The 25,749-nt window shown below is 49.7% G+C and overlaps 2 protein-coding genes across 5 annotated transcripts in view; both read right to left on the reverse strand.

The window, feature by feature from the left end:
• LOC120895224 (FERM, ARHGEF and pleckstrin domain-containing protein 2) overlaps positions 1-19,934 on the reverse strand; it is a 28,931-nt gene extending 8,997 nt beyond the window's left edge. Inside the window, exons 1-10 of one of the 4 annotated variants that reach the window (XM_040298367.1) lie at positions 19,807-19,934; positions 14,315-14,626; positions 13,343-13,709; positions 12,813-13,143; positions 12,580-12,703; positions 12,273-12,516; positions 12,029-12,189; positions 11,877-11,951; positions 10,303-10,415; positions 9,234-9,563 (exon numbers count right to left, since the gene is read on the reverse strand). In XM_040298367.1, coding sequence (XP_040154301.1) covers positions 9,234-9,563; positions 10,303-10,415; positions 11,877-11,951; positions 12,029-12,189; positions 12,273-12,516; positions 12,580-12,703; positions 12,813-13,143; positions 13,343-13,543 — 1,579 coding nt within the window. In that variant the 5' untranslated portion in view covers positions 13,544-13,709; positions 14,315-14,626; positions 19,807-19,934. Of the gene's footprint in view, positions 1-9,233; positions 9,564-10,302; positions 10,416-11,876; positions 11,952-12,028; positions 12,190-12,272; positions 12,517-12,579; positions 12,704-12,812; positions 13,144-13,342; positions 14,627-17,673; positions 17,693-19,282; positions 19,422-19,806 lie in introns of those variants that run through there. The other 3 variants (XM_040298370.1, XM_040298368.1, XM_040298369.1) reach the window with 3 other exon arrangements.
• A 350-nt stretch (positions 19,935-20,284) lies between these two features.
• On the reverse strand, positions 20,285-23,904 carry LOC120895715 (replication factor C subunit 1). Its single transcript, XM_040299282.1, has 3 exons — positions 23,778-23,904; positions 23,574-23,654; positions 20,285-23,512 (listed from the first exon to the last, which is right to left on the reverse strand). Exons 2-3 carry the CDS (start codon positions 23,580-23,582, stop codon positions 20,360-20,362), a joined length of 3,162 nt encoding a protein of 1,053 aa, XP_040155216.1. The 5' UTR covers positions 23,583-23,654; positions 23,778-23,904; the 3' UTR covers positions 20,285-20,359.
• Positions 23,905-25,749: the final 1,845 nt, after the last annotated feature.

The following is a 25,749-nucleotide window of genomic DNA, read 5'->3' on the forward strand; positions in this document are numbered from 1 at the left end:
TCGTAAGGAACTACCATCGAAAGCGAAGGACTCGGCGATGAGCCCGACTTTCCGGAGAGAGATGAGCCCGAGTACGACCCAGAACCGGATCCGGTTGGAATGTAGTCCCGTTTCGGAGGCTCTGGAATATCGTCTCCAGCAACCTCCGCGTAATCTGGATCGGAATCATCGGACCCGCCAGTAGTCGGCTCGGTGAACGATTCCACCATCACTTGCGTTGGGTGCTGCGGTTCGTTCACGTGGAATGTCTGCACGTTTTCCACGATTGGAGCGTGCTCCAGCATGCTGGACGGGGGTGTTGGCCAATTGTCCGACTCTTGCGACTGCCGGGCACCAGCCATTGCCTGCTCCGTCCAGTATGGTCGCATTGGAGGCGGCATAATCACACCCGGAGGTCCTCCGACGCTCGGATCAAACCGCTCTCCCGGCGTACTGTCGTACGGTATGTCCGGCAAGGGCCAGTCTTCCGAATCTTGACTGCCACCACCTATCGAAAGACACTGCAAATCGGGTTTGCTTTCCGCCGTCTTTAATCCGTTACCTCCCCCCGCTCCACCCCCTTCGGTTACGTGGGACACAGTGAAGCGACCGTTCTTCACCACATTGCTCTGGTAGATCTCCGACAGCCGTTCGGCTGCGGCCGAGTCGCACGGAATGTCCGGCATCTCCGCCGACGTTCTGCGGTCCGCGTCGGATATGTACGCCGGGTTCGAGTTGGAGTGCAGATCCGAGCTGAGACTCGCCTGATGCTCGCTCGAGATGGCCGACTCGTCGTGTACGCTCAAATCCTCCAGGCTCGACTTTTCCGCCTCGGCCACCTCTTCGCCGCTCGATTTCTCCGAGTTGGTGCTGCGCTCCGAGATGCGCGACAACGTTCGGCCCACCCCGAAGCTCGCTCCATACCCAAGTATATCCACCGGATTGATAGCGATACCGAGTGTGGAGGTCATCTCCGGATAGCCGAAGGTCGCCGGGAAATCGTTCAGCTCGTCCTGTATGTCGGAGTCGCTCTCCTTCTGCTCGTCCGGCGACAGCTCTTTCGAGTCTTGCAGCGGAATCTTCTGTATTTCAATTGTTTCCGTCGCCAGCTCGAAGCTTTCGTAGCTTTCCTGCTCCGGTGGCAGCCAGTTGTCCTCCACGCTCGAGCTGCCCGAGCTTTCGATCGGATACGGGCGCCAGGTGGACATTTGTTCCTTCTGCAGCAGATCACCCTTTCGCTGGGCAGCGCCGAGCGATCCGGAGCTACTTTCGGTTTCGAACGATCCCAACGATCCTTTCGATTCCAGGCTCGATTTCGACTCCAGCGAACTACGATCGCCTCCGTCAGCGCTGAGCAGCTTCAATGTGCCCGATTTTAGTTCTGCAGTCGTTTGCTGCGTCTGTTTCTCATTCGAAGGAACCGTACGACACACTTTCTTGTGTAGCAGCGTCGTGCGGACGGGCTTCACTACTCTTGGCTTGAGGACTGCCCCACCGCTTGCTACAGCACCTCCAGAACCGGTACCACCCATGGGCCCTGGTGCAACTGGACCAACCCCATTGTCTGAGCTTGACTCACTTTCTTCACGCTGCAGAAGTCTGGAAATACGATCCTCGGGCGTTTCTATATCCAACTCGGATCCCGAACCCAAATCGACCGGATATTGTTTCTCGAGCGTAGGCGAAACCTTCCTCATCGCCACCGACCCATCATCGTACTCCTCCATCTTCAGCATAGCTTCGCGCAACTCCCGACATTTCAAGTGATCCATCGAATCCATATCTTGCGATATACCGAGCGGGCGTGATATGGAACAACTGACACTCGATTCTTCGTCCAACGATCCCTTTCCGCGCGGTGTGCTAGAATCATGTCTAATGGGGCTGGTTTCATTCTCCCGACTTGAGCCCGTATCCGAGCTGCGCGATCTTTCAATGGACAGCCGCAGGAAGTCACCGCGCCGTTGCGACGCTTGCTTTTTGTCGACCTCTTCGCGATCACGATCCACTGCCGACGCTCGAGCGACCCTTTCGCGCAACGGAGACACCACCACGTCCGGCTTCTTCTCGGGCACTTGTGGCAGCGGATGATCGAATGCCGACGGCGAAGATCTGTTGGATTGCGGTTGCGATAGCACCGGAATCTCAACGGACTCAACGACCACTTCCGATTCGGGCATCGCATAGTCTTTCACATCTTCAAACGTTGCCTGTGACTCGATTTTGTAGTGCGACCCCCCAGCCACTTCCTGCAGTTCTTCCTGCTGACTGCTAACCCCCTCAGTGCCGGTGAACTCTTCACATGCGATCGTCACCCATGAGCCGGTTTCATCGCTTCTGCTTCGTTCCAGGTTTAGTTTTCCCAAAATTTCCTTCTTATTGTTCGTCTCTTCAGCTTCTAGCTCCTCCACCTCCAGCTCGTCTACCTCGTCCACAATGTCGTCTTCTTCGAGCGATGGTTCTTCGTACTCAATGGTCGGTACACGCACCGGAGGTGGAAGATATCCGGTGTCTTTCCCTTCAGCATCCTTCAACTCACTCACTTCAGTGAGCGATTCTTCGCTGCCAACCGTACCAGAAGTTTTCTTTCCCTCCTTATCTCCACCCATCTGATCTATCGATTCACCCATAAAGCTGGTCGTGCTGGTATCTACTGTCTTTTCCTCCGATCGTCGCTTCATCAGGTCAAGCGTACGTCGCTCGGATATTATGTCCTGCATGTCGAGTTCATCTCCAAACTCTGACACTGGCTGTGAATGTGAACGTCTCTCGACGGCTTGCGGCTTATCCTTCTTCTTCCCATCCTTTTCCGACGAAATATTGCTATCCAGACTCTTGCCCTTATCGAACCGCGACGCCGGACGATGATCATCGATCGATTTACTGTCACTGTCCGTTGTGGATTTACGGCCCCGACCGCTCGGCGATGCACCACGGTTACTACTATCGGCATCAGGCGAATCCATCTTGGCAGAATAGTGGACATCAACCTTTACCTCCTGCTTCCTGCCTGCCATCATGCCATGACCAGCAGCTTCTGATTCGGGCGAGGTGGCATCACCGCCACCATACGAAGAAGCGCTACTTTCCGTCGTGTAGTTTTGATCCAGACTGCGGGTCTTGTACTCAATATCCAAGTACTGTGGTTCGGACTTCTTCTCCAGGCTTTTCGATTTGCCTTCCATGCGTCCCTTATGTACGACCGAGCCTTCGATCTTCTGCTTCAGCTCTTGGCTCTTGCTCAGCCGCGTCGGACTCTTGATAACGATGCTACTCTCGTCCGCCGACCGATCCGAATGATCGTCAAACGATTTACTGCGATCGTCGAAGCTACGGCTGGCCTTGTCCAGCTTTTCCACACTCTTCTGATCCTCGAAGCTGCGGCTTATCTTCGACAGGCCACAGTCCAGCTTACGCGGTGCCTTCGCGATAAACACGTGATCTTCCGGTTTCGATTTTATGTCCGCGTCAATGATAATCTTATCTCCCTCCGTTTTCACCGATATCTTATCCTCCGGCGCCGGAAACTGGGGCAGTTGATCCTTCACCGGACTGAGCATGTTAATCGTTTGCTTCATGGCCGATTCGTACAGCTTCTGTTGGCGCTCCTTGCGCCGAGCGCGCTCCAGTTCGCTTTCCTCGGTAGATTTCCGTTCCCGGCTGCCTAGCCGCTTCAGCTCCATCTTTTCCAGCGATTTCGACTTCTCCTTGGCGCTAGAGCCCTTTCCCTTGCCCAGCGCTTCCTGGCTCTTGGTGCGTAGCATGTCGTTCGGGGACGAAGACTTCTTCACATCGTCCGAGGAGCGTCGTTTCGGTTGGACCAGCTTTTCCGATCCTTTCGGGCTGGTCGACTTGCGCTGGGGCTTAATGGCGGCACCACCTCCGGTCGGTGTCTGGGTGCCACTGTCCGTCTTTTGACGCGCTTTACCAGTGCTTTCCACACTGCTGGCCCGGCTGATGGCGGGAGAGGTTTTGATGGAGCTGTTGCCCGAGCTGAAAGGCTCAAACTTGTACTTTGGTATTTCCAGTATCAGCTGATGGCCGCTCTTGAGCTTCGTTTTAGTTTTGCGCTTTTCCTTTATCTTCACACCCTGCAGCTCGATCTTCTCGATGTACTTCAGCCGATCGAGCAGCTCCAGCTCATCTGCATCGATCCGTACGGATTTGCGTTCCTCCTCCGTGGTCGATGTTTGGCGCGAAATTGTTGGATCACGGATGACGATCGCATCGCCGCACGAGTGTACCGAGTCTTCCTGCTCCTCCTCTTCGATGACTGAAGCTTTCGAGGGTTTTTGCTGCTGCTGCAGAGGTTTCACTTCCAGCACTTCCTCCTCCTCTTCATACCCCACCGTGTCATCCTTCGAGGAGAACGCATTCATTGGAGGTAATTTGTGCAGAGAAATAACCGGAGTATCGAGACTCTTGGCGCGGCGCCCGGAAGTAGGCGATTCTTGGGCCTTCTGGCGTTGCAGCGAAGCGAAAGCGGATCCTTCGCTAAGATTTAAGCGAGCGTGTGCAAACAAGATTGGCGCATGTCCCTTCGAACGCATAACAATCGATGAATCGATCAGCTCTTCAATTAGTTTCGTCCGTGACGGAGACAACTTGGTGGTCGTCGACGTTCCGTCCTCCTTGCCCGACTTCTTCACTCCCGGATCCGGGTGTTGTTTCGAAAACCCCAACCCGCCATCCTTAGATTCACCCACCTCACCACCGTGGGCTTGTGTTTTCGACGACTCTTGTGACTTTTCCGCCGTTTGGAGTGCTTTGATCGATTCATCCGCTTTCGTTTGTGCCTTTTTGCCTTCATCCTCCGAGCTGGGAATGGAAAACGATCGTTCCGATATGCGGCGCAGCTCGGTGCTGGTGAGCTGTGTCGTTTCCAGCTTCACCGTGTGATAGCGACTCTCCAGCTCCGCCAGACGGCGACACTGGGGCGGCGATCCTTCGATCTCCGTCGAGCTCATCGTTTGTCCCCTGGCCCACGCGTTCGATGCCATCTTGCTGGACTCGTGCTTCAGTATCGGTTCGATTTCCTTGCGCGACTGGGGCGGAGAAAACTCCAACTTCGTTGGCATCGCTTCCGCGGACCCAAACACATCATCCGAATCGAGACTCTCGTCGTCCGAGGAGAAGGAAGTGATGCGCGTTTTGGCGTTACGCTTCGACTTGCCGCACTTGGTCTTAATGGGAGCGACACGTGTTTTCACCACCCGTTTCGGGACGGCCAGCTCGATGCACTTCTTGTCCACCAGCAGGTAGGGCAGATCGACCGGCTTCGAGTCGAACTTTCTGGGCTGTGGCTGCAGCAGCTGCTGAGCGGCATTGCTGTCCGTCTTGGAGCTCGTGGCCGAGTCGCTCTCGATTTGGCTCAGCTTGCTGTTCAGCTGCTCCAGCATCAACGGATCCATGCGCTTCGTGATGTCTCGCTTCGGGCTGCTAACTAGCTGCACCGTTTGCACCGTTTTGTCCACTTCCAGCGTCACAGGATCCACCTTCGACAGGTCAATGTTTTGGGTGAACAGGAAGCCCGGCTGTTCGTCTGCCCCGCCGCTTTGCTCGATCAGCAGCTCCGTGTCGTCCTTCACGCGCAGCAGATTTTCCTTCGAACCGACAAAAGCTTGGTTTGCTGCGTCCCCTTTTCCACCGTCCGACATGAGCATCTTGGGGGATTTCGGCGATTTGGGAGACTTTGGCGATTTGGGACTCTTTGGCTTCGGATAGCTACGATGTGGGGTGCCCGTTTTGCCCTCCACCAACGGTGACGGAGCCGTCCCGTTCATGACGTGCCGTTTGTGCAGCACGTACGGTATATCGTCCTTCAGGACGGCTTTGTGCGATGAGCGACGCTCCTGATAGTCCTTGAAGAAACTCTTCGGCATCTCGAACCCATTCCTGGGCAGCTCTACGACGTCGGGGATCACATTCATGTCGTACGATTGCGGCAGCTCAAAGTGACTGCCGTGAGATTTGCAGAGCGGCGGTGCGCTCGGTATCTGTTTGTACAGATACTCTTCTTCGCTCGAATCGGCCGGCGTAAGATCGATCGACTTCTGGTGCATCAGCGTATGGCGTCGCGAGTTTGGTCCGAGTCGGGGCCGATTAGCCAGCGAGTTTGGATCGGACTTCGTACGCTCAACGGTCGCGTGCGCGTACGGCGGAATGCCGCTGATGACCGATGAATCCAAGCCCATCATCTTCGGCGTGTACTCTTCGAAGTGCGTTTTTGCCATCAGCTCCTCTTTGCGCGTCTTCTTCGGTAGAATGTGGGGCGATTCGATCTTTTGCTTGTCAAACTCCGACAGCAGCTCCGGGGTTAGCGGGTAGTCTGGGCTTACCTTTCCCTTCGCCTCCACCATGATCGCGGTAGTGGGCGTTTCGTCGTTCAGGCTGCTCGTTAGCGATTCGATCTTTTCCTTGTCAAAGCTGAAGATGTTCTCACTGTCCGATTTCTTGCGAAACGCTCGCGATCGATCGATCCGCTGGCTTTCGGTGATGGTCGTGGGCAAGCCTTCAATTTCCTCCGGCCAAATGTGCGTCGTCTTGGGCGGTTGCTTGTCGATCGGTTTTGGCAACGCGGTTGGCAGTACTGGCGAAGGAGATTTGTACGCGGAATAGCCCACCGAGCGAGAGTTCCGCTCCAACTCCACGTTCTGCAGGCTGATCGAGTGAACGTGCGAAGTTTTGCTGCCTCCTCCGCCGGTATCATTGCCCGCGCTGGTTGGCTTGGCCTGGGCACTCGGGAACGTGGACGAGTATATCTGATTGTCGTAGAAGCTGGCCGCCGTCGCTGAGATCCCGTTCTTTACCATCGACAGTCCATCGTCGTCGTCGTCGTCTTCGCCCACCCGAATGTGCTCGTCCGAGTGACTCACCTTGGCACGGGAATAGATTTCGTCCGACATATCGGCACCGTCACCGTCTAGCTCGTGCTCGTGCTGCAGCTGCTGCTGCTGCTCGCTGGCATCGTAGTAGTCACTCTTCGAGTCTTGGCTAGAGTTGCGAGAGCTGCTATCGAACCGCTTCGACAGCTCGTCGCGTCGTTTCGCTGTCAGCGATTTACTCTTCAGCGTTTCGCGTGAGTTGCTATCGGTCACACTGTCGAGTCGAGCCACTGCTCTTCGAAAGCTTCGATTCGTAGTAATCGCTACGCGACTCCGGGCTGGACATTCGCGACGAGCTGCATCTTGATTTTCTTGTGATTTTCGCGCGGAAGATCTCTCGGGTCTTCCATCAAAAACATATCGTCCAGATCGAGTCGACAGGCGGGAATGATGCGAATGATGGCCCGACTGTTGTTGCTGATCCGGAATGCTCTCATCGTCCGTAGTTGCCCGAATCGTAATCAGTGAACTTGTAGTACAGCTCGTCGTCTGACTTTTCCAACAGCTCGTAGCTGTCGTGCGAAATATCGTCCTGCGATCCGTACTCGTAGTTGGAATAGAAGTTCTGATTGGTGTGCTTGCGATAGCTCGTATGATCGATGGTGTTGTACGTGGTGCCAGGATAGCTGGACGAGTACACCTTCCCTTCGTTTGCCAAACAGTCCTGGCTCACCTCCACCGAGTAGTTGGACTTTTGCACGTACATCGAGTGGCGCGAGTCGTCGTAGCGCGTCACCGGACTGTCGATCCGATCGGAGGTCAGGAATTCACGCTCCATCAGCGAAAAGTCGGCCCGTAATCTGAATTTCGCAACCAGGCTTCCTTTGACGCGTCTCTATCTGCGCCACGCTGACGCTGGTAATTCATGTACTCTTCCTCGTCGAAATCCTCCTCATAGTTCTTGTACTGTACCGTGAGCTTCGACAGCTTGCCTTTCCGAGTTTTCTATCGGATCATCCGCTATCAACAGTAGTGCATGGTCACCTTGGACTCAGATCGAGTGGTGTCCCATGAAATTGTGCTCCCCAGAGCTCCCTCCTGTCCTACCGGGGTAGTCGATAGTCGTCTTGGCGAGCTGCGAATTGCGCGGCAGCGAATGCGAGGTTCGCGGATGAGGCGGAGTGGCCGAACTCGTGTACAGTTACTTGTTGTTGTTGTTGTTGCTGTTGCTGCTGCTGTTGTTGCAGCTGCTTGTTCAGCTTACTTTTCCTATCCACTGTCGCGTACAGTTCGTCACTAGGGACGGGCTTCGGAGCATCGGATGCAGCGCCGGATGTCATCGCTTTAATCTGCGTAGCAGTCGCATACCGGATATCGATTTCATCGTCATCGTCGTCGTCGTCCTCCAGATAGGGGCGGCGGATCGCGTTCTCGTCCTCCACCTCATCCATGATCTCGTCATCGTCTTCCACCTCCTCGGCGGCCTCTTCATCGGCCGCCGCGTTGGTGCGAGCTTCTGACGCCGATCCGCCGCCGCCACCACCACCACTGCCCCCGGAGGTGGTCGATTTCCGATGACGATACAAATCGTTGATATCCGAGTAGATGACATTATCCGGCGCTTCGTCCGATAGGTCCGTCCCGGTGCTCACTGACTTAGACATCGAATAGGTACTCGTATTGCTATAACGGGCTAGTGTGGCACTGGGGTATTGAGAGCTGCTGGCTCCCACCATTGAGGGTGCCATTCCCGACCCCGAGGCCGCCACCCCCGGCAGCAGCGCTGAAGAGCGCCTGGTGCGAGTGTCCAGCGGCAATAAAACACTCTCCCGGCTGGTGGAGGAGACCGTTGTCTCCCCCATAGAACTGCTGCGATCCCCCGGTTGGCCCAGCGGCCCGGCTGAGGCCCGACGCTGCTGCTGCTGCTGTGGCTGCTGCAGCAGCTGCTGTGGCTGCGTGGTAAATCTGTGGCTGCGATGAGTGTATTTGGGGGACATAGTGGCATAGAGCCGGTGGTTCAGACCTAGGATATAACACGGGCGAGTTGGGAAGGCGGTTACGATCGTGTTACGTTTCTTGTACAATTCAGGTATAACAGTACCAACCGAAACGTGATCATAAAGTTGAAACCCATACAACAAAACAACACAAAATATTTGCACTCATAAACAACAACAAAAAAAGAAGTCCAACTAAACATAACTCGCCACTTCGTACAGTTGAAAACGAAACATGTTCTTTGAAAATAAATAAAACACTTCCAATCGGCTTACAAATGCTGCAGAAACTGTTACAAAAATATCCCCAACATATGGAATCGAACAAGAAAGTTCAAGTTCAACACAAACAGAAGCAAACTAAACGTAACATAATATAGATACGCGCCAGCAGCATCGAGCAGCGTGCCGGTATGCTTATCATTCCACTTACCGGAACTGTGACCGTCTTGACGTGCACGAGCCCGATCGGCTTCGCGCGCATGGCTGCTGTTGCTGTTGCTGTTGTGGTACGGCGAACTCCAGGTGCCCCCCGGGGACGCAGATTGGCTCGAGTCCTGCAGCGGCGTGTGGCCCGAGCCCTCCATTCCCATTTGCTGGGTATAGCTCTTCATCGGATAGGTCTCCACCTGGGCTTCCGTGAGCTGAGAACGACTGTGGCCGGTAGGACTGCTGGGTAGGCGATCCACCTCCATATCCACTTGTCTCCTCGTCTGAGAAGGCGTCCTCAATACGTTGCTCTGACTGCGACGTTCCCATTCCGCTGCAAGTTGAAAACCGAACCCGTCAGAGGCAAAATCAAAATCAAAACGCGGCGAACAACATCAGTAGCATGATCGAAAAACAGCCGTGCAAAACAACGAGCGAACCCGTACACTCTCTGTTTTTTTTAGGTGCAATTGTTGAAGGAGATCTTTGTTCTTTTGTTCCATGAAATGTTCTTGTTTTAAGGACTAAAGGCAGCGGTCATGGGTGACATTCGCATTTAAGAAATTTGGTAAAGATTTATGGATGCTCCACGGATAGGACTCAACATGGATCCGGTGTGTAACACCCATGGAACACTGCATTTAGTCCTACATTTGTTTCATAGTGCCTGAAAACACACTCAAATCTCATTCTGTACACAACAATTATTTGGTGAATTCACACGAAACGAAAGACATTTTGATTGTAACAACAACACATCAATTAACTCAACAAAAGTAACAATCATGAAAAGTACGAGTAGCATCCTAGCTCTAGGCACTAAACGAATGATGTAACACATATATAAATTTGCAAAACTCTGTACTCGTAATTGTATGTGTACTTCTGTATTTACTGCAAGGTGCACGCGCGCGTGTACCCTGTCCGTGTGAGTGTGTGTGTGAGTGTGTCGGTGTGTAGAAGAACAATTCTCACATAACGAAACAGGGTAGCCACAAACGAAACGAAGAAACGGCAAAATGAGAAGAAATAGGAGATATAAGAAAAATAAACATAATAGAAATAATACAAACCGGTTTCGATCGGAAGTAAAGGATGAGCCGAGATGCTTTGATTCACATTACATGAAGTGCGTGATTGACTTCTGTTACTTGAATGTAGAGGACCCTGCCGAAAAGACTGAGACCTGTTTGTGATTATAAAACAGAGAGATAGAGAGACATATAGTAGAGAGGATGTGGAAGGAATTGCGTTCATATGCTTTGCTAGTAGTATCACTGCTTAACTTATGGGGAGAGTTTGCAAAACAGAAGCCGTGTCGAATCTCACTGAATGAACAAATGAATGGAAAACAACGTCAGCTAGGCGTTTAACGTAAAAGCTCACACACTCAACTAACGAAACGCAACGAGTTTAACACGTGAAAAGCATGATTGGCTCATACTATTGGTTCCATTCATTGGGACTATGATTTTTGAGCAACTGTGTATCATGTTCTATCGCTAACGTTTGCCCTAAATGATACGCATGAGCTGGAAAATGATTAACATGATGTGTGCAATGGTTGTTTGGGAGAGTATACAAAATAGGAAACAAACGTATCCAAACGCATTCAAACGAATAGAAAATGTACAAAAGTATGTCTGTGTGTGTGAGAAAAATTGACAACAAATTAAAATAGCATGAACTCTCTTCTCTCGTTGGGGTCATCAAGTACAAAACAACTGTACAATAAGGAAAAGAACACACCCCGACAATGCAAGTTTAACAACACCGCTGAATGCTTGATTCAGAGGTAGATTAAGAGTCTATGACAAACAAATTCATTGCAGCTGGGTGGCCACCAAATGTCGCAACAGTTTTAAAACCATCGTAAACCAGTTTCCTTAAACATAATCATGTCAAAAGCTAAATTAAAACAAATAAATGCATTAAATTAGGATCAACAGGTAACGAAAACAAGCAAAACAGAAACTAAAACAATTCACCATTCGCTAATTTCTACACATGAGATTTTTTTTACAGATGACTTTTGGGATAACCGGGAACTAAGTAAAGCATTTTTTCATTAATTTTTCTTCCCCAAAACGGAAGCACCATAAAACATTCTTTAAACCAAGCGGAATTTGGTTACACCACAGAAGTGTTTTTTATGAACTATAGTATCTTTTGGTAGCATTTCTTGTGCTCGTGACTTGTGAAGCTACTTAAGCATGTACTTCTCCTCCTTACGAAGTTACTCGATACCAAACATTGGAACACAAACAACGAAAAGCGAACGTAAGAAATGTTTAAATTAATCTGAGTACATAATCAGTTGTGTTGCTTAATAGTATAGCTCAGACTTAACATATGACAGGAAAATTATGATTTCAATTAACGATCACTGTATCATAACTAAAAGACTCATCATGATATGGGAACTAACTTATACGCTTCAAATTGAAAATGATTGAAAATGAGGCATGACTGTTCATGATCTTGAGAGCAATTGTACGATAACAGCACTAAATGAATGCAAACACTTCTTCCAAAACAAAAGGTCTATTGGAAAACGATTCATTTTATGTATTGTAGGCGCACCGTTGTAGCTCAACACACTCTTACAGTACTCAGTACTAATATTTTAGAGAAAAGCAATCCTTACCTTTGAAATGTTTGCCGTTTTACATAATTGTCGCGAACGAATTCGATGATTTGTTTCTGAGTTTTGCCGCTATACCTACAAACGATGGAAGAGTTTTTACAACGTTAGAAATGTTATTTAATTCGTATTAAATGCAATCTAAAAACACATACCTGAATGAGCTACCTCGCGACAGTACCCGTGCCTTGCGCCGTTGCACATTCTGTACAGCGGTGCAACGGAAAAAGCCATGATTCTCGACGCACTTTTTCCAAAAGTTTTTGCACTCATTGCGACCTTCGAAGAAAAATTCAACCGTGTCTTTATGGTACACCTGCAAACGAGAGCAAATGACAATGGCCCCAAGGAATTAGTAAGCTGCTGGGGCATATGCGGGCGGGCGACTACTGTACGCACATAATTTTCGGGATGCAATTTGATCAGGAAGCGCTTGCGTTTGAATGATATTTTGCGAATCTTCGCCCACGAGAAGGTATTGATCCGCGTAATGCCTTGAAAGACGGCAATACCCATGTGAGCAACGGCCAGATTCAACGGCACACCATCGTGGTCTTTGGCTGGATGCATCTTCATGCCGTACAGCTCGCATCGTCGCGCAGTTTCTAGCAGATTTAGATCCGCTTCTGCCGGCGATTGACCCCTATGAATGGGAAAGTTCCGTCGTTAGTAGTGACTCCATTACACGTTGCCTCCACATACTTACACATGCTTCTTGTGGTTCTCCATAATTCTTCTCTGCATCGTATGATCTTGCTGTGGCACAAAGCGGTACGACGACAGATAGGTGTGATCGGGATAGTCCTCCGCCGCATAATCTCCACAGGAAGCTGTAATGGAAATACAGAACACATTAAGTACCATTATTGCTGTGCGCGGACTGCGTCTCCAGACAGCCGGACGAATAAATAACAACACAACAGCAATGGATTACACTACCTTGCACAATGTAGCTTGCCATCAATGCTGCTGTATTGTCGTTGCATTGTAAGCTGCCAGTGGCAAGATCACGCTTCACTTGCAGGCAGAACAAATAGCGCGTGTATTCTTCCTCCAGCTGCAGCGGATCGGGCGTGTAGAACTTGACGCAGAAGCGCAGCACTGGCTCTACCAGCGATAGCCCAACCTGCCGGTTCAGCGATTTCTCTAGGTCCAGCCAGTATTTGGTGCCGGATGGCGCTTCTTGATACTCCAGCCCGAAGTAATCAGCTTCCAGCAGATTTAACTGTCGGCACACTTGTTCGAATAGTACTTTTCCGGTGGCTTTAGCCTGAAGCAAAAAGAAGCAACAATGCATCAGATAAGTTGGTAATTTATGGGCCTGTGACAATTATTCGTGTTAGGCGACATAAAGCATAGCTAATCGTTCCTTTTTTTTTTGGTTCAGCTGATAACAACTGACATTACAATAGCGCACTCTTCTATTCTATGGTTAGAACATTAATAACTGAAATTATATTTTAACTTACCTGAACTTGAAACATGGTGACAGAGTCATCCAACATTTGGATGCGCACGGCCAGCTTCTTGCCGCCGCGGGAATGAGACGTCGACACTGTTCCGTCCACACCGGACGGTGTGCTTAGCGAGTGGATCATCCTGGTGCCGGACAGTGTGCCGACGCCTGAGCTGCCACCCCCAGCCGAAGGGCCCATCGAATCCAGCGACATTTTGAGCGTTGCTTGCTACTCGCACCACTACCAATCCGACGACTTGATCTTCTCTACTCCACTGCTTCTGCCTGACAAGCTGCTATTATTGTGTTGTTTGTCTAGTTCGTTCGTGGGTAATTTTTGGCACTGATTTCATTCGCACTTCCGCAGCTTCACGGACATTCTTCACGGAGCAAACAGAAATGAAAAACAAACATCAGCCGGCAGCCGGAGTGATTCGAACCAAGCGCGCCACTGGATCTCTCGCGGGCGCACTTGATCGAGGGGGTGAAAACAAATACACCACAGCGCCCGTGTGTCGTTACGCGCGTTGTCGTGAGATGGTGTTCGTAACCGGGCAGGCTACACACACTTCAGACACAAACTACACAAACCAAACAAGCAAAACAAACAGAGATCGCAGCACCGGTCGTGATTCTCGGCCCACAACTTCACAACTTATCGCACATTCAATCGCACACAGCAGATGATTCGATTATTCCATCACTGCTACTGCACACGTAGCGCAGCGAAACGAAACTGATTGATTCTAAAATTAACTCGTAATTTTGAACAACTTACAGGACACGAAACAGAGTCCGCCGAGCTTAATGGAACAAACGGGGGCACGCAAAACAACGTGTTTGTTTGTGTTCTACGCGGTCGTAGCGCAACGTAATGCAACATAACCCGTACAATAACAGAGCATAATCTTAATAATTCACTTTTCCCTTCCGATTCCTTCCGATTCACTGGTGTGTTGTACTCGCTTATTCTCTCTTCCCTTACCGTATGATCTAAGGCTGCTACTGCAACTAATATTCGTTGATACTGACTGATAGTGATGTGACTGTTATTATAGGTTGTGATTTTCTTATTCTTCAATTAGCTCTCGACGAGGAAAAATAACGCCCGATCCGGCGACTCTAGCAGTGTGTCGCTTATGAAGCTTATGTACACTCCACGACTTCCATCGGTTCACACTACTGCTGCTGCTGCTTCTTCTTGAGCTGGTTGTTGCTTTTTTCGGTGATGAGGGCCGGCGAGGGTCGCGATTCGCTGGTTCATTGTATCGCGTGTTTGTATTTGCCGTTTAGCGTCCTACAAACAAACAAAAAAAGACGGAGAAGTATTTTAAAACTCTTTTCTTCGGGTTTTTGCCAAACAGCAAGACAAAGATACTGTTGTTATTCAACGCCATTATCTATAATCTTTTATATTTCCACGCGCAATATGGATACTTGCTGCTCCCTTTTCTTCGCATCATTTGTCAGCTGCTGCAGCGATTAACTTCCATCGTAATTGATATCAATTTAACTTGATCAATTATAAACGCTATTTAGTTGCCCTTTGTTTCCACCAGCACTACCAGCACCACCAGTGGCACAGCGAAATGTTCAGAAAATGATGATTTATGCCGGGAGTTTAACTGAAACTTGCTCCACTTCATCTCTTCCACCCAGACGCACATACACACTCACACACGGGCCATTCTTTTCTAATTTATTACACATCAAACAATAAATCCCTCCTGCGTCGCCTTTATCGAACCACCCACACGACCTTCTCCGTCTTTATGCTTCCCGTTCACCACGCAGTCATGCATGACGAGTGTGCTGCATTTTCGCTCGTCCCCCCGCACTGGAACAATTGTCCGTTCGTGTCGTTGTTGGAGGGATTTGCAATGTGGTGAGTAAGTGCTGGAAGAACAGACCGACCGCGCGGCTGAAAAGGCCGCGTTTTAAATAGAAGGGATCTCTCCTGGATGGAAAACAACAAAGAACGTCACACCGGGATGCCTCAACTCCTCACGCCCGGTGCTATATCGGGGAGCCAGTGTTGTTACCCCCATTATGCCACACGCCAGTGAGTAACGTACGGCATTGGTCGCGTTGAACGTACGCCACCACAGCGTCGTAGGTTCTGGAGAACGACAAACGGGCGCGTTCAAAGTCAGTCAACCAACCGAGGGGGCACAACGCATCCAAGCGCAAAGATGGTGTGTGTGTGTGCGTAAATAAACATTCCGGTTTCAGGGGCTTGTGAAAAACACTGATCATACGCAACGGGATCGCACCAGTGCGCGAGTGCAGCATACGCATCGCGGTGGAGGCGTACGACCGCGTTTGTCGATCCCATTTATAGCCATACAGCCAGCCACTGGGGCCCTGCCGGTTTAGCTCTCGTGTTTTAATTTTAATGCGGGAAATATGTGACTTCTGGAAGTTCCTGCAGCGTTGACTCACAGTGCGTTACTCTTTCTCTTTCAAGCATTTCTCCGCTTTACCACACACACCGACAGAACGCGCAGAAATAAACACGCTGTCGGTCAAAAAGGACCAGCACAAATCCATAAAACGCACATCACGCAGCGGATTCTCCATCTGTCCCAATGGAACGCTGCTGTGGTGGTGCTATGTGCAACCACGAACATAATCGGGTAAATTGTGCAAAACACCCCAGCAGCACCGGATGACGACGAGGAACACTCCGGCCCAACCTTTTTCCATGGCTCCCCACCGCACCGCACCTCAGGGGGAAAAACAACATTCACCGCCCCCAAACAACTCGCCAACGAAACCAGATCCATTTTCCACCACCATCGCTGCGCCCCCGTTTTGCTTGACTTTGTACGGTTTCTTTGGCCAAACCGTTGGGCCGTACGCGAGAAGGTCGTCTTTGTGGCAAAGTAATCTTCTAACAAGAAGCGGCATACGGAGGAGGCAAAAAAACCAACGTCGTATGAAATACACACACAATCCCTTGGCAAATAAAACCCAACGGGGAACGACGACGACGACGGCGGCGGTGGAGGAGAGCATTGCAAGTAAACAGAACAGAGAACGGAAAAAAACCACACAAACGGTGATTATACGGCAGCGACAGAAGCTGATTGCCGCAATTGGACGATGGACGACGACGATGACGACGATGACGTTCTAGCACCAGGCTAGAAATGAAAAGCGAGTTTTCCACTGGCAAACAAACCCCTCCGGCCGTCTGTCTAGTGACCATTTATGTGTTTGTGTTGTATGGACTGCCGGGAAAGGAACTAAAAAGAGACACAAAAGAATGAACGCAGACTAAAGGCCTCTAGCAGCCGTCTCGGAACCGTTGAAGCTTAGATGCGATACATTACCATCACGAAAGGGTCTTGAAATATTTAATCACACTTCTCCCCCAGATGGTTGATTGCAAAAACATCAGCACGGGTTCGGTTGTGGCGACTGCTGCTTCTTCGAAAGGCATCATCACAGCCCATATGGATCATCGATCTGGCGCTCCCGGGTTCACGTTTTCCTCTTCTGTCTTCTGAGCGGTTGCCTCTCCACAGCTAAAACTTTCCGTCGCAGCAGACCACTGCCCACCAGAGACTCATAAAACATAAACATAATGGTAGTAAAACACTTCTGCCGCTCCTTGCCTTTGCGTACCATATTGCTGGCCACAACTGGAACTCGAGCAATAATCCAGCAGCGCAAGAAGGAAAAGTGCCACTCGATGGGGATGAGATGGTTCCATGTTTGCATTGGACCATGGCAGACGCTGCTCCACAGCAAATTTGTCCCTTTACATACATTTTACATCCCAATTTGCCAACTCCCAGCGGCGTCAGTGAGTATTACGTGGACGTGGTATTATCGAACGTGCTCTAGGATCGGCAACAAGCACACGGTCCGCCCTCTTCTCTATGCATATTAAGCTGAAGAGGTCTCTTTCGATGGGCCACTAAAAAGGAAAGCTTTCGAAGGATTTGTGCTGATAAAGGGAATGATAGTTTCTTACCACAACCTCTCACAAACCTCACTCTCCCCGTCCGCGCACTCTATCCACAAGATGCCTCGCTCTAATCAGTGGCCTTCGAGCGTACCAACAAGCCAACAAGTCTGTGGTGCAAATTGCAAACAATTGGTTCGTCAATTTGCTGACTCGGCGCTGCTAAATTTATCGCCATACAAAGACCGCACGGGATATGGGTGGTTTTGCTCGTCTCGACGGCCTTTTATTAAGTTTGTGAGTGTTTGTGCACTTTCCGTATCATCTCAAATTGATACGCCAAGTCAATTTGTCTCCTCTAGCGGATGGTGGATCTAGCGGAGAGGTACTAGAGGTGCTAAAGAGTTAATACTTGGCCCCGTAGATCTTACCTTCAATCCACTGCCCGTTAAGCACAACACAAATCAGCAGCGAAGGTGACGTCCGCGTACCTTTCAGATGATTTCCTCTTTTGCTCTAGGGCAAACTGCCTCACCAGCTCACCAGCGCCACACACACACACCTCAGACCCGAAACTAGGTCACAAACCCCCCCGAGCGCACACAATTTATTATTTACCATCGCAAGGACCATCTATTTCTTCGCGGGCACATCTCTCGTTGGGCTCTGGGCTCTCGTCGCCTCCAACAAGCGCGGAAAGAGCACGAGAGCGAGGAGCAGCTTTCACTTGGTGAGAACTTTACGCGATCGCAATTTCCGACACGGAGATGGGCGCTTGTTCTAATCAAAGTCTGCTCCGCTAAATAAGAAATGAGCAGCTGAATAGTTAAACTTTTCTTACAAAACTTATACCATGCAGCACTACGTTGAACCACCAGCAGCGCGAAAAGGGCGTCCGTTATTCGGGGCGAGTTTCTTGGCAGCAATCAGCAACCGATGCTGACGACCTGGGGCGACCTGGTACGATGACTACTCCCGAAGAAAAACTTCCGCTCCCAAACGTACCTCCTCTTTCGGCAGCATGCCAGCCAACTCGAGCACTGACTGCGCACACGCATTCCAAAAGGACACAACCTACTATCGGGACATGGGTGTGTGTGTGTGTGTGTGTGTGTGTGTTAGTGCGTGGCTGAGCTTGGAGAGGAAGGGATGCGAGCACAGGATATCCGTTTGCTTATTTATCATTCACGATTCATTGCCCGGAGATGAAAAACCCTTTTTCAACACTCCAAACGGGTAAACACACACACACGCTCGTCTCTGGAAATTGTCAGCTTATCAACAAATCAGCCTACTTTGCAGTCCTTCCTAACGTATTTCGCCCCGGTGTGTGAGTGTGTGCATGTTTTTTTCCGAGCACAGGAGAGTGTCCTTTCACACTCTTGCTCGCTCTCTCTCGATCTATCTTTCTCTCCCTTGCTGTCGTATGACACACATTTGCCAGGACTGCTGGTGAGGTTCGTTTCCGTGTTGTCCTATCCGCACCCCATCCCCGCCACCCAACGGCATGTTCGGATAGGTTCGGGAAAATCTAGGCTAGGGGTCAATATAATCAAACCTCCCGTCACCGTAGAGACGACGATTGGTGGTGATTGGAAGGGAAGGGAAGTCGCGACGACAGCCAGTCTCCGGCCAACTACGATTGTCACAATTGTGTTTGCATAGAAAAATTACTAGGTCAAGCGAGTGTTCCACCCACCCACCAACCCACCCACCTGGCAGTGCAGGTGAGCAAGAACACAGAGCCATTTCCCAATTCCGCTCACGTACTGCACGTAATGTGTGGTGCCTGCCTTCCGTATTGATCTTCCCCCGTTTTGGTGCATGTGCTCGGAGAGAGGAGGGGGATGTCACCACAATCTAATTTGCCCCTTGGGTAATCGGCTAACCCCCTTCCTCCTCTACTGCCTGAAGCTGTTCCTCACGCACGAACACACCAATTACCTGGGTGTCCCTTTATCGCGTACTCATTCGCTCATCATTTTTATCACCTCGTAAGCCTTTCCATACACACACAAACACACACAAGGCCACACTAACCGTTCTGGAATTAAAATCACCACCAAACCCGTATCTTTGGGCCGCGATAACGCGCTACCGTCATCTTCATCCGCATTCGTCGCCGTAGTCGTCGTCACAACCACGCAAATGCCTTTTCGAGGGTGTTCTTCTTCGCCAACCAAGCCCTGTTTTTTTTTCTTCTACCACTTCGTGTTAACACCCCGTGAAAAACCTGCCCTAACCGATGGCAACCGTTTCTCCTTTGCCAGCCGCTTTTTCACACCAATCCACACACTGACGACACACGCGGCACGGAAAGATTTGCAATTATTGCTTTACAATGCTGCTAATTACAACCATTCGGTACGATTTCATGTTTTTCAGCAGCCCCCACCCCACTCGCAGGCTGTCGCGTTGTATGTATGGGAATGTGTCAGTAAACTTCCACCCGTTCGACACATTCGGAGGAGGAAGGAGGGTGGAAAACATGACATGTTTTAGTCTCGCGTCCACTTTCTACCGATTTTTCACCAAAGTTTTCATGCCGCAGCGCTACAACTTACATTTTAGCAACACTTTTTCGCCACGGAATGACGCGCCCACTTTTCACGACTGATTTTTCTGACCGTAATGAAGGCAGGTACGTCCACGGCCCTTTTTCTCGCACCAACACACACACACATACACACAGTCGAGTGACTTTTGACAGCGCTGTGTACGAGTGTGGAGAGTCGAGGTGCGCTCGTGGAGACTTTTCGTGGCAGGCAACTTTGACAGGTCAGCGTAGCGCGTAATTACTGACAAAAGCCGTTCGAGTGGGAAAATACAACTGTAGAATCATTTTAAATGCTTCTTATTTTAAATTAATTTCAAATTTATGCTACAATCTTTATTTCAACCGATGCTGAAATTTATACATGCTAATCGAGAAAGGTAGGAATTCATGAAATATCATACGCAATAGAAGATATAACCTAAACAAAGATGCAAATTCTACTTGAAACAACATTTTCGCAACATTAAATAATTAAACACACCACATTTAACATTCATTCATTCAGGACTTTCGCATCTTATAATTTATTCCATTAAAATAACTTCTCCTTCACAAACATTTTACTTTTTCTTACCCTTTGCTCCGCCGGCCTTCGTAGTGCTGGCTTTCGAAGTGCTGGCCTTGCTGGATGCTGCCGACGTCGCCCCTGCTGCTGGCTTTTTCTTGATTTTTATGAACGCATTATCGTCGATGTTTTCTTCCATTTCCTCTTCGTCCGATTCGACCTGCGTTGCGCCGCCTTGTTCGCCTTCCTCTCCGTACAGACCGTCCATCTCGTCCTGGCCAGCATCGTGCACCTTCTTTTTAACCGTTGCCATCGCCGAATACGAATACGGACCAATTGCCTTGTTGTAGGCACGGGTCAGCGCGGCCTTTACCTTCCCGTCGACCGAATCCAGCAGGCTCTTGCGTTTCGGCCACGTGCTCAGCTCCACCAGCGAGTCGATGTCTTCACGCAGTAGACGATATTCCTTGATCACTTCCAGCGAATCGTGCACCCCCTCTGCACCACGATGTTGCAACGGCTGCACAATCGAGCGCAGCAAATGCGGCGCATAGTCCAACCGTATAGCCTGCCTCGAACCAGATGTGGCCACTCTCGTGTGATCGTGTATTTCTTGCGCCAGGCGTTTGCGTTTCATCGACTTTGAATTTTTCCCCAACCAGCCCGGGAAGTTGATCTGGCCGGTAAAGTGTCCCTCCATGAACTCGCCTGGCATCACCGAGCTAAACATTGCCTGCACCGGAAGCAGCGACCAGGCCATGTTCGATCGAATCCGACGCTCCACCATATCGCCCCGACTCAAACTGTCCGCCGTCAGGGCAATCCGGTCCAGCCACTCCGTTCTCGGCGCCTTCGGTTGCACCTTGAGGTAGTTCTCCTGCACAAACAGGGGCGCAATGTTGTAATCGTGGAAAAACAGGTCCGCCTTATCGTTCAGCGTCATGTGCTTATGGTCCTCGGCAGAGAACACCTTCCGAATGACGTCCCACGGACCGATCTTAATGTCTTTCTTGGCGGAGTCCGCTTGCTTCTTGGCCGAGTCCACCGACAACGAGGCGGCCATCGATTTCCCGGCACTGTACAGCGCCAGATGGTTTAACGTTTGACGCACATCACCTCCCGTCCCGGCAATGATCTCTTCCAGTACGCCCGGAGACAATTTCAGCTGCTCCTTGAAACAGACCGACATCATGGCTCCCTTGATTTGTTCCACGCGTGGCCGATTGAAGCGCAAATCAAAACAGTAATTAACCAGCGATCTTATCTTCGGATGGTTGCGATCATTGCACATGCAAATGACCGGTATATGGCTCTCCTTAATCAACGCGATCAGCTCCTGCATACCGCCGCGATCCTCGTTGCCCGCCATACCGTCCACTTCGTCCATCAGCAGCACGTGCTTGCTCGACACCTTTTCGCTTCTGCCACCGAAATAGCCGGCCAAAGACTTGCTGTTCAACAGCTCCGACACCTCTTCCTTCAGCAGCCGCTTGCTACGCGTGTCCGATGCATTGAACTCTACCGTATCGAACCCTAGCTCCTTGCACACCAACGTAGCTGTGGTCGTTTTACCCACTCCCGGTGGCCCAGAGAGTAAAGCCGCTTTAAACGCTGCTCCCGAGTCATTCTTTGCCCATGGATTTGGCTTGGCGTGCTTCTTCGTGCCGTCGTTGTTCTTGTACCAGCTGGAAAGCCATACGGTTAACCGTTGGACGTTACTATTAGCGCCCATCTGGCCGATGATCTGCTTCGTGCTGGAGGGTTTATACTTTTCCACCCAGGCCATGTTGTCCACGCTTTTGATGTCTTTTTGGTAGTCGGATAGTTCACGCTTTACGGTGGTTGAGGGTTCCAGCTTACGGGGAGATGTTTTGGTCCCGTCCGATGGTTGCTTGGATGGTGACTTTTCCACCTTAACTTTTACCGCTTCCTTCGAAGCTTCCGATTTACGCTCCACGGTCGCTTTACCAGGTGAACGTCCTTTCGACGATTCTGTTTTAATTTCTTTCGGTGATTTCCGGGGAGATGGTTCCGTTTTAACTTTCTTTACCTCTTTTTCTTCCTTTGGCGATTCTTTCCGTTTCGAGCTAGTGCTGCTGCCACCGGCACTTTCTGTCTCCTTGATCGAGCTGCTCTTTTTCAACGGCTTCTGACCAGATTTCACCCGAATCAAGTCCAACAGTTCATCTTCACTCAGCGTCACGATGCCGAGCTCTTCCGCCTGAGCTATCTTTTTCGGGCCGGCATCATCTCCCACGACCATGTGAGTGCATTTTTTCGACACTGCGCCAACGACCTTGCCACCGAGATCCTTAATCACCTGTGCACATTCGTCCCGCTCCATCGACTCCAGCACGCCCGTTATGACGAACTGCAAACCCTGCAGACAGTTTGGCTTGCCTTCGGGAATCTCCTTCGAGCCCGGATTGGCCGGACCCTGGCGGTTTTTGAACTTTTGATACAAAATTGCCGACATTCGCTTGCGTTCGTGGCGCTCCTCATCGGTAAGAATGGATTCGTTCGGATCTTTATAGTCCGCGGCATCACTATCGCTCTTCTTCTTAGCTTTGCTGCTGGCTTTCTCACTGCTAGGGGAGGCTGATTGTTGCTCAACCGATTTTTGTTTGACGGGACTTTTCTTCGACACCGTCGGACGCTCTTCGCTCGTCTCTCGTTTGACTGGCTTGCTCTCGGGCGGAGTAGCTTTGGGCTTTTCCGGCGTGCGCTTCTCGCTTCGTTCGTTGCCGTTTCGATCTTTTCTGGCCATTTTCTTGTCCGGCTGCGGCGTCACTGGAATGACCTCATCGTCGTCCAGCTCCTCTAGCTTCACCTGCTCCACCGGTTCAAGCGTTTTCTTCTTAGGAATCTTGGGCAATTCGACGCGCTTCACCGGTGCCGTGCTAAACACATCCGCCACATTCACTGGTTTCAACTTTTCCGGTTTGGGTTTGGTACTTTCGTGCCTTCCCTTTGCCGGACTCTTTTCCTCGTCGTCGGATTCAATAACACGCCGTTTCTTCACCGCACCGGTAGTGGAGGGGCTATTCTGTTCGGGTTTTTTCGATGACCGGCTGGGTGAGGCTTTGGTTTCATCTTCATCGTCGCTAATAATTACGGCCTTTCTTTTGACGGTGGGCGTTTTAGCCGGTTCGGGAGCTTTGGCAGGTTTCGCAGCCGAACCTCCACGGCCAAAAAATGCTCGAATGTCCTGCAGATACAGTACCGGTTAGGGAGCGATAATACAGGAGCAATATGCGTATTATACTAACCATTGACATGATGATGATTTCCGGAATAAGATTATCTGTGTCTGATCGTGGTTTAATTTGAGAGAAGATAGATTTCAATCCCTAAAAAGAGAAATCAATAATGAGTACGGAATGTTGTGATGTGATGGGGCTCGGAGGATGCGTGATAGTCTGCAAACAACAAACAAACACGGAGCAACTGCAAGTTGCACACAGTTAACTCACAAAGAAATTCAAATGTTGTAATTTTTGTACAGATAAATTAATAATGAACTATTTCGAGAGCAAAATCGAGAAAATTGAAGCGCAGTTTCGGCTGCTTTCGAGCCCACAACAAACAGAATCCGCGCGAACCAACGAATGACAGTTGTGCGGCTAACCTTACGTCAAATTTGACATTTTTCGCCTTTGTCCGTTGCCCTTTTTTCTGCGAAGGCGAAGTGCACACACTGGGATAATGGCGTGTGTCTTTTGGTCAACAATTGTTTTGTTTAATTTAATTTGAATTTAAATTAACTGCAGTTTGATAAATTGGTCTTCGAGTTTTTTAATTCAATAGTACACTGTACAACTTTCCGAGGCTTTTTTCGTATTTTCATGATAGAATGAGGTATTTATGTGGCCTATACAACAAATAGTAGTTTATAAAAAGTTTGTATTTTTTATCATTAGAAATAACGCGCGTTGGGCATTGAAATAATCTCGCTAATGAATGATTTCGCCACAAATATTTTCACCATATCTTACCAAGCAAACAAGTATTTATTCAAAAAATACGCCTAGCAATAAACAAGTAAGGTACCATGGCATTACTTCATATTCACATGGCCATCCCGAAATAGAAAGCAACTCAACGAACGAAATATGTGCCGCAATACGAAAACAAACAAACCGAAGCAAAAACCAACACAACATTGATTGATTGAACATCTTCGGATATTTCGGGGTGGAAGGATCTCGAGATGGCGCCAGCGATTATTTCGATCGCGTGAACACAAAAACCAAATCAATCACAACAGAGTGCAGCGGGAACGGGATTGGGGCACAAAAACAGAGCTCCGAACTCCAATGAATCGATTTGAGAATTGATCGGAGAAAGAAGACTAGTGAAACAAAAAACACACTCCACCAGCAAACGTACAATTTAATAATTTATTTGAGACAATTTTATAAATGTCAAGAATGCATAAATCGCACGAGCAAGCATAACAGCGATTCCAGCTATGCATTATTCATAAACCCACCAAAGTACCAAAGGCAGGAATAGAAATTGTCATGTTTTGCCCATTTTTTTGTCGCTTCCCTTTCCCTCGGGAACTGCGAATGAAATGTATTCAATGAAATTAGTTCTAATTACAGTTTGATAAACAACGGGCCAGCATACCCGTCCTGCTGAGAATGGGTATTGGAATTCTGGCCTTTCTTTTCTGCAACCGTTACAACACGTAGAATGTGCTGGTATGTTGCAGTTAGATTCCATTTCAATTGCAACCATACTTGATGGTATTACATTCTAATGAATGTATAGGCTTTAAAGTGCATGTGTTTTGAATTAGGTGGATTTAACTCTGCACGGTGCTTTTCAATTCATTCAGCTACGCCAAACTGTTGCAGATGGTAGCATAAGCAAGTGATCCGGTGCTCTCTTGGACTTTGGTATCGCTCATACGCTCCTCGATTGATCATCAATCAGAAGATTCTTCGCTGACCCTTTTTTTGCACCCTCCTCGAGGTTGGATTCGCTTTGCTTCCGATCTTACCTCGATCACGATCGCATCACGACGACGATGACGATCATCATGACAAACTGGCTGACGGAACGAGATTGGCAGTTCGGAATCAAATCAATAAACCAAAAGCCCAGACAGTCGGCGAAGAAGAACAGCCCGACCACAAACAGCCGGACGGTAAAAACACCATCCCGATCCAGATACGTACCGTATCGGTGACATTTCGCCGTGGGCAGTCGGAGATATCTTTGAAGATAATCGATTTATAAGTCAGTTCATAAATTATTTCGTCTGCCTGTCTGCCGGCGCTCATCAGCATCATCGCTGTGTGGTTCGCGATCGACGGAGACACCGCTGACATTATAATTGTTTCGGGAAGGACACGGATGCCAAATTATGATTTATTTTGTGGACCACCACGCCAACGAGCCCGCGAAGTCGACGAAATGTTGAAGTTTTCTTAAACA

This window comes from Anopheles arabiensis, chromosome 2, assembly GCF_016920715.1.
Source record: "Anopheles arabiensis isolate DONGOLA chromosome 2, AaraD3, whole genome shotgun sequence".
Lineage (NCBI taxonomy): Eukaryota > Metazoa > Arthropoda > Insecta > Diptera > Culicidae > Anopheles > Anopheles arabiensis.